This window comes from Chelon labrosus, assembly GCF_963514085.1.
Source record: "Chelon labrosus genome assembly, chromosome: 18".
Lineage (NCBI taxonomy): Eukaryota > Metazoa > Chordata > Actinopteri > Mugiliformes > Mugilidae > Chelon > Chelon labrosus.
Genome location: NC_140351.1, coordinates 5,117,439 through 5,129,945, shown reverse-complemented (window position 1 = coordinate 5,129,945; position 12,507 = coordinate 5,117,439). Strand labels below are relative to the sequence as shown.

The window sequence follows — 12,507 nt, the reverse complement described above, 5'->3', positions numbered from 1 at the left end:
TTCCTTCCTTTCCCCGCTCTCCTCTTCTCCCCCTTCCTTCTGCTTTAGCTCTCGCTCAGTCTGCTTCCCCCAGCATCAACCCTCTCTGCAGCACCTTCTACCGTGCACAAGCACTGCATGCAACTCTATTTAATTAGCTGCACCTGTAGCTCCCGCCTCCCTCTTCACTCACTGGAGAGGATTAATGCACTTGCACCAGAAATCATTCCAAACACAAGTCCTGCATCTCCCTATCATTTCATCTCTCTCCTGCCTCGTCCCCCCTGCGCCTCTTTTTCACCTTTAGTCCTCTTGGCCTGAATTATTTCCCCGCTAACCCAATAACCCTCCGAGCCTGCGCTGCTGTCTGTACTCCCCGATTAACCAGCAGTCTCCGATGATGAGCATGGCACCGTCTCAAGTCGTGTGTTAGGAAACGATTACACTGAGTGAGAGGGCATTAGTAAGAGTGAAGCGGAAGCCAAGGCACGAGTGCATGAGTTATTTACTCAGACTTCATTGCACCGAACACCGATACAAACTGTATGTGTGTCTGCATGTGAAGCAGTAAATCTGACTCTACTGATTCTGATTAGCTGTACGCAAGGCTAAGCTAACCGTCCTCTTGTTCTGTGTTTGCGACAGTCGGGACCGTGATGCCAGAGACCACTACTGCTGAAGTGGACACCATCCCAGGTATGAAAAACAAGAATTATATATTTGCCACGTCTTAGAACTGATGCCTTAGGAGATTACTCACACCGAATGATGAAACTCAGAGTAAATGTTTCACTGCTCAAGGTTTGTTTTGAATTCATTTCCATAGATTTATCAAAAGGAGCATACCTTAGCTAATGATTGCCAGCTCTGGGCTCTCTCTCTCTCCCTCTCTTTCCATCCTCTCTGATGTGTGTCTGTTATTAAAGCCGATGATATGGTCCTGAGAGGCTCCCGCTGACAGGGTGAGGGAGGTTTTGTGATGCAAGGCTGGCTGATGATTAGCACCGGCGCTCCGCTCGCTGCCTCCTCAGCATAATCACTAATCACCGGGCCGACGCCGGGCGCACACCGGGCCGCTTCTGCAAAAACCAGAAAGCACAGTGCAAATGACCAGAGGAAATTAGGTGTGCTCTGGGGCCACGTGCATCGCCGCACTGTCTCCTATAGCAGGTTGATGAGGCAGCAGGCAGCTGAGAGGCTGCGCCCCAGTCTGACCTTGGCTAATGGGCCATAGGTTCCACCCAGCCCCCTTCACTCAATCAGCCGGCTCTGTGGTCTGTCTGCAGTCTGCTGGGGAGCCGGCTAAGATAATAGACGAGAGCTGAGGGTGCAGATGTCTGCATTTATGCATATTTGCATGCATATGTCTGTGCGAATGCAACTTAAGTGTCTGTGGGTAAACACTTCAAGTTCAAGTGTCTGGAACCGTGCATGCTAATAAGCTGTGTGTGTGTCTGTCTCATGCAGCCTAATCTCAGAGGACGTTCTTTCCACTGGCACTGGACGAGAAAATGTCTCTTTTTCTTTTTGTGAAATGGCCAAGTGAGTCATGTGGCTGCTCATCTGATCCAGAGCTCGTCGGTAGCCTCAGTCGACATCTCGGAAAAAGTCCCAAAGCCCTTTTAATTGGGAATGAGGAAAAAGAAAAAAAGAAAAAGTGGCTTGGAGTCTGAAGTGTGGTTCCACATGGGAATTCCATCCTTTGTGTCTAATGGGAAAATAGAGCTCGCAGAGGCTAGTTAAAACCTTCCCATTATTAAAGGGAATATTGGCTCGTATAATGTGTCTTTTGGAGGACGGCCTCAGCGTATCTCTGAAGGCATCTCATGCCGGAGTATAAAGCCCTGGCTAACATCCCAAACATCTCGCTCCCTTGTGTTCCTTGGAAGTCTTTCTTTATCCAATTTGGAAAAAAAAAAAAATGAAATAAAAACACTAAAGCCGGGGCTCCGACACATTTTCTCTCCTCCGCGGAGGCTTCTTCGGCGCGGCGTGCGTCCGCGGGGGATTGCATTGTTGGAGTGGGGCCCCGGCACTGTTACCATAGCTGTCTTCAAATCTCAAGTCCCTGCTCTCATTAAAATCCTCAGCTCTCAGCGGGTTGCTGTGAATGTTTCTTTCTCAACCGGACACCCTGTCCAGGCTCTTGTCTTCCCGTCTCTGTCGCTACGCCTCCGCCCGTCCTCGGCGTCCCTTCAGTGCGTTCTTTGCGTACCCCGTTGCATTCATTAAAAGAGATCATTAAGTACAGCCGAGATATAAGGACCGCATGAGGTCCAACGCTGCCGGTTCTCCCTCTTTCTCTTGTCAGAGACATAATTTGCCTTCTTATCCCAGTCTGTTTCTCCCTCCTGCTTTCACCTCCCCCCCACCTGTGGGACTCTGAGCTTATGTCCTGCAATTCTCTGCTGCCCTCTAGTGGTCGTAGCTGATCAGAATAAGCGGAGCAAGAGTAGCCTGCAGACATGTCATGACAGGCCCTGCAGTCAGTGTTCGGGTTGCAGACCGGAGCTATTGGAAACGTCTCCTTTTGTAATGAGGAAGATGATGAAGTGACGTGATCTTTAACCTTTCTTCAACCCGCTTGCAGATGTCACGTCGTTCGCCTGCGACTTCGGCTGGCCAAATGACCCGTCCTTCTGCAACTGGGTGTCAGAGGACACGGGCTCTAGGTGGCAGATCCAGTCCAGCGGCACCCCCACACTCAACACTGGGCCCAACATGGACCACACAGGTGAGTACCCTTAATTTGGCCAAGCCGTTGCCAGCACATGCAGAAAGTCACATTTCCTCCCGGCGCTTTTATCCGTCAGTGACTCAAGTTTACTTGCAACAGGTGGCTCGGGCAATTTCATCTACACCTTAGCGACGGGCCCCCAGGAGACGGAGATGGCTCGGCTCGTCAGCCCCACGGTGACCTCCCCGGACTCCGACCTGTGCGTGTCCTTCTGGTACCACATGTTCGGCTCGCACATCGGCACGCTGCACATCAAGCAACGCAAGCAGACGGCGGACGGGCCCGCCGACGTGCTGCTGTGGACGGTCAGCGGTCACCAGGGCAACCGCTGGAGGGAAGGTCGCGTGCTCGTGCCGCGCAGCAACAAACCCTATCAGGTAAATGGAAATCCTCGTGCGTTTGGGAGAACTGAGCCACCCGTCCGGCCTGTAGCTCATATCTGTGGTCTCTCCTCTAAGGTGGTGATCGAGGGTCTGGTGGAGGAAAGGAGCTGGGGGGACATTGCTGTGGATGACATTAAGGTTCTGAATGGGCTCAGCATGATGGACTGTAAAGGTGAGGCTTTATCTAAAAACAGGACTGCACAGGTCCGACTGTTTATTTTCCCTCGGCACTGAGTTTAATTTCTCTTTCCAGATCCTGACGTGCCCACTGAGCCGATGCTACCGGAGGACGGCTTCGAGGATATCCGTAAGTCTTTACTTCACATCATCCGTTTCGGGGAACATCTCCAAACCCCTGCGCCGTTTTTTTATATTTAACCTCATTTCCCGTTCGTGTCTCTCGCCTCCAGTTGAGGAAATCACAGAATATCCGGATTTCGTGGAGACCAACCAGATCAGCGGAGCGGGCAACATGCTGAAGACGCTCGACCCCATCCTAATCACGATAATCGCCATGTCGGCCCTCGGGGTCTTCCTGGGCGCCATCTGCGGCGTGGTCCTGTACTGCGCCTGCTCGCACGGAGCCATGTCGGACAGGAACTTATCGGCCCTGGAGAATTATAACTTTGAGCTGGTGGACGGCGTCAAGCTAAAGAAAGACAAACTCAACGTACAGAACTCGTACTCGGAGGCGTGAGACGGGGGGGACCGAGCGCTTTCCTCGACGTGACTGTGTGAACGGGCAGAAAGCTCGCAGGAGACTGTCTCCGGACGCGTCCTCTCGACAAAACCCGCGAGCAGGTGGGCTTAAAAAGACTGCCAACGAACCCTCGACTCTTACGGAGCGAGGGACAGGTTCAGGAAAACCAATGGGAGGTTTGGACTGATCCACGCTTTTCTCAGGAGCTGCAGTAAAAAGAACCTACCAGTAGGGGACACTGTGTACAAATAAACTACAGAAGAAAGAAAAAAAAATAAACACAACAACTATGTACAGATGATCTAGATGATATTTTAATTTTCTATTTTGATTTTCATTCATTTTTACAATCGGATGCTGGTGTTGAGACCAATTTATTAATAATGTTTAAAGTATTTATCATTTTCTGGGAAAGAAAATATGTTTTTTTTTTTTTTTAAATATTATCAGTTCTCGAAGGCCACTTGTTTCTTTTCGAGTTTTTAAAGAGACGTATCGAAAATTTTAAACGAACCATATCCGGCAAAGCTGTAGATTTGCCCCATGGCGTGGTGTACAGAGTGTGCCCCACCCTGAAACCCGTACCCCTTCCCCCTTTTTTGACCCCTATCGCTCTAAAGTGAGGGTCCCATTCATGGCAATGTATGGTTCTGACAGTGCCTTTAGTACATTTCGGTTGGCCTCCTCTGTTGCCGATATGGGTGTTTTTTACTGTACCGGGCTTAACTTATGACGACAGGAAAACAGGGGCACATAACCTTCTGAATATAAACCGTTTATCACAGCGCTTTGTTTTTTTTGTTTTTTTTTTCCTCTTCGTTTTCTGTCCAAAAAAAAAAAAAAACCCACACACTGTAAATAAGTTTTAATATATTTTATTGTCCTTTTTAAAGAAAGAAAGTAAAAAGGAAAAAAAAAAAGCTGCAGTATCCCTATTTTTTTGTTTTATTTTTTTGTTTTTTCCCCCCCACGGGTTTTGTTTTTGTGCGTATGTTACGTGTGCGTGTGTAAATACAATCTCCTGACTGTTTCGTGGAAGGTGCAGTGTTGATTTATTAGTTTACGTGCAGGCGAGGCTTTGCAGCAGCGGCATCAACGTGCATTCAAGCCACCCGTCGACGAAACGTCCGCAACCGCTTCACAGATGAATCTAAAGCTGCACAATTAATAAAAAAATAAATAAATAAAATAAAATAAGCTCTACTAATCTCTCATAACTTCACCTGCTGTAAGTTTAACTGGACACTAGAATATATTCTCCAAACATGATGGCAGAAGAGGTGGTGGAATATTTTAAATGTATACCAGCATACCAAAAAAAAAAAAAAACTAAACCACCAATCATCTTCGCTTTGCTTCAGAGGCTTAGACTACTAACCCGTCACCTCCAACCATCACTGTGGATTGTTCAGCGAAGAAGTGCTATCTGGACAATGCAGCTTGAATGCACTTTGTTTCTGATCCCGACCCGTTAACCCGGGGGGTGCAGGGGTCGACACACTAAACTGACGAATGGTGCTATCAGTAACTTAGCCGGACACACGTGTCTCGTGACAGTTTGTATTATTGTTTTCACACATGCTGTAGCTGTAGCTTCAAAAAGGCCCCGACCCGGGCCGCAAAGAGTTTTAACGTGTTTCCACGTGTAGCAGCCATAACGTTGTGATGTCAGAGCTGATGTCATGAGGAAGGGACGCTTGGCACGGGGGAGGGGAGGGGAAAGGAGGGGAGGGGGTGTGAGGAGGGGACGAGCGGCATCACCTGAATCAGGTCACCTGGCCTCCCTCCGTGGCTTTACCAAAGGACGGTTGCCCCTTTACTGGAGGGGGATCTCACCAACACACAAAACACAATAAGACAGTTCATCAACCGCTGCCCGCTGAAGGACTGACTGCTTGCGGGACACTTGTAGAGGAGTAACGTGTCTGTTTTTCTATCTCTTTTTAAGCTTAAAAGAAGTGCAAATGTCACCAAGATGTGTGAACTCTTTAAATCTCTGCTGAGACTCTTTGTTTGCAGATCTTAACGGATCCCATCAGTACACACACTCGTACGGGATGTGAACTCTGCTTCAGTCTGACAGCATCAGGACACAAGGGCCGCGTCGGTCCCCGAACTCCAAAGTGGTGTTTTTTTGTTTTTTTCCACACCACGATATCAAACAATCAAAAAAAAAAAAAAAACTCAATCCCGACGAGGGTGAACGTCTTTTTACATCCGTGTGCTTTGTACGTCGTGCCGTGGTGAACACACTCTATCATCATTTCAGACCCAGAAAACCTCTCCCCCTTCGTCCTCTCACGTCTCGGGCCCTCTCTGCACCGCCCCGTCCCGGCCCCCGCATCTGCAGCAGCTAGAGGGAAAAGGATTCTGTAGCGTGGACTCAAAACCAACAATGTTGCACTGACAAATATATTTAAGAGGTTTATGTGTTTATAGCGTTCATTTGCAAAAAAAAAAGTCAAAAACTCAAAAAACTTGTGTTCATTTTCTTTCATTTTATATATATATATATAAATATATATATATATATAGTTTCAGATTATGTGATATAATTCTGAAATGTAAAATAATACCAAGATGTTTTCATTATTGAAAAAGGCATAATAGATTTTTCAACAGCCCCCGTCCCCCCCTCCCCCGCTGCATTTACATGGCATAATAACGCTTCGTTTTGTACCGTCATTCGACTTTTGTGCAGACTTTTTCGTTTTGTACAAGAACAAGAAAAAATACAACTTTTATTTTCAATACTGCTTCTGTAATTTGCTGTTGTAGGAAAAAAATTAAAAAATAAACAGCAAAGGCCTTAAAAAGAAAGAAAATAGTATTATTGTTTTTATTTTTTTGTCCGTGTGTGTGTTGTTAGCATAGACTGTATATAAATATGGACCAAGCGACTCACTTCCACTTCCTCGCATTGGCCAAACTGATGCTATTTTCAAGGGGGCATGGGCGGCGCCATCTTGTGAGTTTTGGAGCCAGAGTCTGGTCAGTACGGTCCGAGGGTGGAGCCAAGCAGAGCCTCGTTATCGATGCCCCGCCCACATTTGCTCCAGACTCACTCGCGTTTTCATTTAATTAATACTACGCTCTGCTCTACCTCCACCAGTTACAAGGAAATGTTGGATTATACACTGTACTTGTTTTTAAAAATTGTTTTTACAACTCTCACGATCCTACGGGACCACTTTACGGAGTGGTTGGCATGGCAACTGGTAGTCGCCATTATGTCATATCCTGTTTCTATAGCGTCAAATAACTAACTAAAACGAAACTTATTGAAACAATTGACACTTGAAAAGTATTATATTAACTACCTAAAATGACAGAAACCATCCTTGAAAAAAAATTATTTGACGTGTACTTTACTGTTTTAGTTCGGCCCATGCCCCATCCACTAACATGGAGGGGGTGGAGCTTATGACCTATTCTGCAGCCAGACACCAGGGGGAGCTCTGCTTGCTTTGACTTTACTTTTGAGAAGCAGTTCCTCCGTCCATGTTTATACAGTCTGCGGCTGTGAACCGGAGTTTGAAGCTTTTTTAACATTTTCCTGTTCCATGTCAAGATCTGCATCGCAGGCAGCTCTTTGAAACATCTGTTTCTCGCATCAAAGTAATGTGAACGCAGCGTCACAGCAAGACAAGGATGTAAACACAAACATTCTGTCTCCGTCTCACAGACATCACTTCCAAAAGACAGAACAAAAAGGTTTATCGTGTTTATTTATCAGCTGATCAGTCCATTTAGTGCGACACTGAGCAACAACAAAAGGTTTTACTTATGTCTGTTCCTCAGAGCAGATGGAAACGATTCCAGAGATGTCTCAAAATGTGAAGCTGGAGTAGTACACAGCGGTGGAAATGATGAGGGCAAAGGGCGTTGCGCTGACCACTAATGAGAAGCTGATGGGAGCCGCACTCAGTCGCTCAGCTGCTTTTTTAATGTTGCTCTATCATTAGGTGAAAATCAACAGCAATCATTCTCAAAGACTGCTTTTTATTTTTTCATCAAGATCAAATCCTAAACTGTTTGTGTGTGTGTGTGTTGTTTCAGCTAAGAGGAAACAAGCCCGAGCGCGGCGATGATGATTTGTTTATTTACAGTTTAATTTGCATTCAGCCTCCTGAACGTGGAGCGAAGGAACGTCATCGGTTATTTGTGATCGTTAATGTCTTCCAGCAGGAGCACATCCTTGATAAATAGCAGCGATTCGGTGACCTTATCATCACAAACAAGCAAATTAAACTCCTAATATCATTTGGCTGCTCTATCCTTCACGCACAATTAACCGCCAGAGATTTGTAACCAAGCAACATAACCAGATCCCGCTCCCGAAACTACTTCAACCGATATTATTGCAAAGCAGCACTTACCATTGACTCATTAATCAGAGAGCTAGAGACATCATCAGGCACTTAATGCAGATTTTTTCTTAGCTCAGTGTGAGCTACGATACACCCGCACATTAACTTTATTATCAGTACAACTTGACTTATAAAGATATAGATTTTGAGTTTAAAGAGGAGAACTCGGGGCTATTTGGTTTCCACAACATGTCCCAGTTCAGTCTTGTGGAAACAAAAATTCCTATAGAAACACACCGATCACACATAACATTATGACCACCCTCCTGGATTATCCAACAGATGCTTGATCAGTTTGGGATCTAGTGAATTTGGAGGCAGAACATTGCACCTTTGGACCTGGCGTTCATTGGTGTGGATGTTACTTAGACATGTAGCACCCACCTAGACCAGACCAGGCACCCCCACCCCATAGCAATGACACCCATCCCCAGCAGGATGCAGCCACAAAAATGCTTTAGGAACAACTAAAAAAAACATGAAGAACAGCACAAGGTGTTGACCTGGCCTCCAAATTCACAAGATCTCAAACTGATCAAGTATCTGTGGGATGATCCACAGAGGCCCCTCCCCTCAGAGGCCCCCCACTAACAACATCCTGTTGCCAGACACCACAGGACACCCTCAGAAGGTCCATGTCCATTCTCTGATGAGTGACAACTGTTTAGGAGGCACAAGGGAGACCTGCACAATATTAGGAAGGTGGTCATAATGTTATGCCTGATCGGCATTAGGAATGCTCATGTTAAAATCTCTTTCATCTTTAGTTGAACTCTACTTATATAACATTCAACTTTTTATTCACGTCGACATTCTGAAAGTTTTCACTGAGGAGTTTGTTCATCTCTCATCCGCGGCCTGATTTATTTAACACTCTGCTCCTAACTACATGATGAAAATTGATCTTCTCTTGCAACTCAAGACATTTTCTGGCTGACAGAGTCAGAGATTTCTAAAATTCTCTCTGTGAGAAACCTTCAGAGCCTCTTCTCCTCTCTCTCTCTTTTTCTGTCTTTCTACTCGTAGATGTAGATGTGTCGTCCCATATGAGCTGGGTTCTGCTCAGTGTTTCTTCCTGTTAAAACAGCTGCCATCTCTGTGCTTGTGTGTAAATCAGTCCCTTTTAAAACAGACTGTACCTCGTTTTCATGAGCATATCATTCTCCTGTTCACCTGTAGTCATGGGTTTTCTTGGTGCTGCCTTGTGATAAATCCCATCCTTGAGCGTCTGTAAAGTGCAATCATACATGTCTGAAGATCCGTTGAACCTGAGGTGATAATTATCAATAATTTACAAACAGAGGATCCTCTGTTCATCATCTTATAATAACTCATCAGGTCTGCAGATGTGAATGTCATTCAGCTGTAAATTAATGGATTCAGGTCCAGATGCTGCACAGCTGCTTCCCAGTTCAAAGAGTCCACGTGAAAAACTAAAAAGCTCAGATTTACGACGGGCTCACAAGTGATCTGTGGCGCATTAGATGGTATTTTATTGCAATTAATAAAGTTCTAAACTTATTAACCTCTTATGAAACTTGGATCATCCAAACTTGGCCCAGAGGAACAGCAGTGGCATGCCTGGGCCTGGAGTTGAGAAGCCTGTAGTTTTCTGTTTCGCCACTGGGTGTCTCTGTGGAGTAACATGGATATTTATTTTACACTGCACCTGAAACGTGACTACAGTTTAACAAAACAGTGTCTTAAACATATATAATACATGCTGACCACATAATTCTTATAGTATAAATCAAATAAAATATGTTATGTAACAGCCATAGTTGATCTAATCATTGAATATTCCTGTATCATCCACAGAAATTATATCATTTTTTAAAGAAAGGACAAAAAAATACAAAGATACAAACAGTCTATTCATGCAAACACTGTGCAAACAGATGCATACATACCTACATATCTGCAGGTATTATCACAGGTGTCAATAAAGTATGCGATTATGGCTGCTACACTTGAATAAAACACAGGCATGTTAATATTATAAGTAACTCCTGTGTTTATACTACTACAAGGGGGCAAAAATCTATTTATTTTTGGCAAAAATAATGTTATCAATTAAAAATATAAGGAATGATAATAATAATGTATTTTATGACATATAAACTAAAATAAAGTGTTTTTTTATGCATTTGTACCTGGGAGTGCAGTGACCTGCAGTGATCAGCTTTAACCACAAGGGGGCTCCAGAATTCAAGGAAGTTGTATTATTATATTACATATAGTAGATTTTATGTTTTTATACTGCTAAAACTGTTAAATGTATTTATATCTGATCACAGATTTCAAGCTATAAAGCTAGTGAGCTAGAGCCAGAGCAATTAACAACATAAAAAATAGAAACAGGGGAATGTGTAGAGGCCATTGGGTTGTAGCAGACTAAACTTTTCACCCATCTCAAGGGGTCTGCTGGAGCACAGATAAAGAGCTGCATTCCCTGGTAAACAGTTCCCTGGAGTCTAAACAGGATTCAACGGCCTTCCGGCCTGAATAGTTTGTTTTATCTCTTGCATTTTTTTCCCCCCATGTCCAGCGCTGAGGCAGAAATAGCTTTCCCCTAAGTTTAAAGCAAATAAATAAGCACCCAGGGTTGATTATTTTCACTAGAACCGATCCAAATGCAGAAGAGTTGGTGGCTTAATGTGGCCTTTAATGCTGTGGTGGGGGGCAGAAATAACATTTTCATTTGTCTGCTGTGATAATTATACTTTTAATGAAGTTTAAAGCTCCACTGTAAAATGTTTTTTACATGGTTCTTTTAAAAAACACATCAGGAGATAAAGAAAAGTGAAAGATAAGTGGAGGAAAATGCTTTTGGAGACGTGCAGTTACAAGATTTTATTTATTTTTGTTCCACGGTAGACAGACGTCACAAAGACACGGCGTTACTTGTTCTGAGGGTTGGTCTGGATTAAATGATTAGGAATTTTGTGGTTAATGAAAGCACCACGATAAACTGCTGTTTTCTTGTTTCATTTTACAGTGTGCAATGTATGATGATGAAGATGATGATGATGTTGACGAAGATAATGGGAATGATGATGACAGGCACTTAAACTTAGTCACAGACTAATGTAATATTAGACAGACAGGTTGGCAGCATCTGTATAAATAGGCACTTATGTGAATGTGTGCGGGGGGAGGTAGATGATGGAGGTGATGGGGTGATGGGTGGGTGGGGGGCTTTTTATAGGTGACGTAAGCAGGAGGGTGAGACAAGTTATCAAACTAAGAAGAACTAAAACAGGAAACAGGATGCATCCACCTTCAAAATAAATGTCGCCCCGACAAACATTAACATACTTTTTACACTCTGTGTGAATTCACTTACTTCTTCTGCCTGAATTTATATTATTAATCAGTATTATTAATTATTATTATTATAAAACTATAATTTGTATTATTTAATAAAAAGCAACAGGTGACAAAGCGAAGATAAAGATGTAGACGATCAAATAATGATGATAATAATATTAAAGTAATGATATTTAATTTATAGTTAAAGTACAGTAAGTGTATTATTAGCCTGATAGCTTCCAGACAGTATTGCATCTTGTATATATATTTATATATGTTATATTTACCGCTATTTTATTTATTTATTTATTTATTGATCAAGGTCTTTTTATGTTGCTTTTACAATTTACAGTTTACAATTTAACATAGATCCAAACCCAACCCACTGCTCCACATACCAGACTTACAGTGTTAACAGTATGATATAGAGTTCAAAATACAAAATTCACATGATAGATAGATAGATAGATGGATAGGTGTTATTTGTCACATGCACAGTTATACATAGTACAATGCACAGTGAAATGTATTCTTGTACCAGCAGCCAGTAGTAAAAAAAAAAAAAGTACTACAGTAAAACAATAGTAACTGCAAATTCCTTAACACACAAGGTAAACAATATAAGTGCAAATGTGCACCGAGAAAAATAGAATAAAATAAAATATAGACTGTAATATAGAATAAATTATAGATGGTAAAACTCAACTGGGGGGGGGGTTGTATACACACATTTACAGTATTGAGCAGCTATGTGAGTATCTATCTATCTATCTATCTATCTATTGTTAGGTTTAGATTTAAGTACAGTCTCTCTGCATGTAAACGCACTTTTAAAGCTACACATATGATTATATAATAATAAATGTAATATTTGAACATAATTTTAAACACGTTTTGTTTTTTAAAGTTACTTTTTTGAAACTTTTTTTTAATTTATTCATCGTTTGAATCGTGGATTTTATTTTGAAGGCCGTAACCGGAAGCAGGGTGGTGTTGTGCTGCATTCTGCGGTCCTAACAGAAGCTG

At 43.2% G+C, this 12,507-nt stretch overlaps 1 protein-coding gene across 2 annotated transcripts in view; it reads left to right on the top strand.

The window, feature by feature from the left end:
- nrp1a (neuropilin 1a) overlaps positions 1-5,143 on the top strand; it is a 56,518-nt gene extending 51,375 nt beyond the window's left edge. For both annotated transcript variants that reach the window (XM_084565713.1, XM_084565712.1), the window contains exons 13-18: positions 625-675; positions 2,570-2,713; positions 2,816-3,093; positions 3,175-3,271; positions 3,353-3,406; positions 3,510-5,143. In XM_084565713.1, the coding sequence (XP_084421839.1) occupies positions 625-675; positions 2,570-2,713; positions 2,816-3,093; positions 3,175-3,271; positions 3,353-3,406; positions 3,510-3,796 (911 nt within the window). In that variant the 3' untranslated portion in view covers positions 3,797-5,143. The remainder of the gene's footprint in view (positions 1-624; positions 676-2,569; positions 2,714-2,815; positions 3,094-3,174; positions 3,272-3,352; positions 3,407-3,509) is intronic.
- Positions 5,144-12,507: the final 7,364 nt, after the last annotated feature.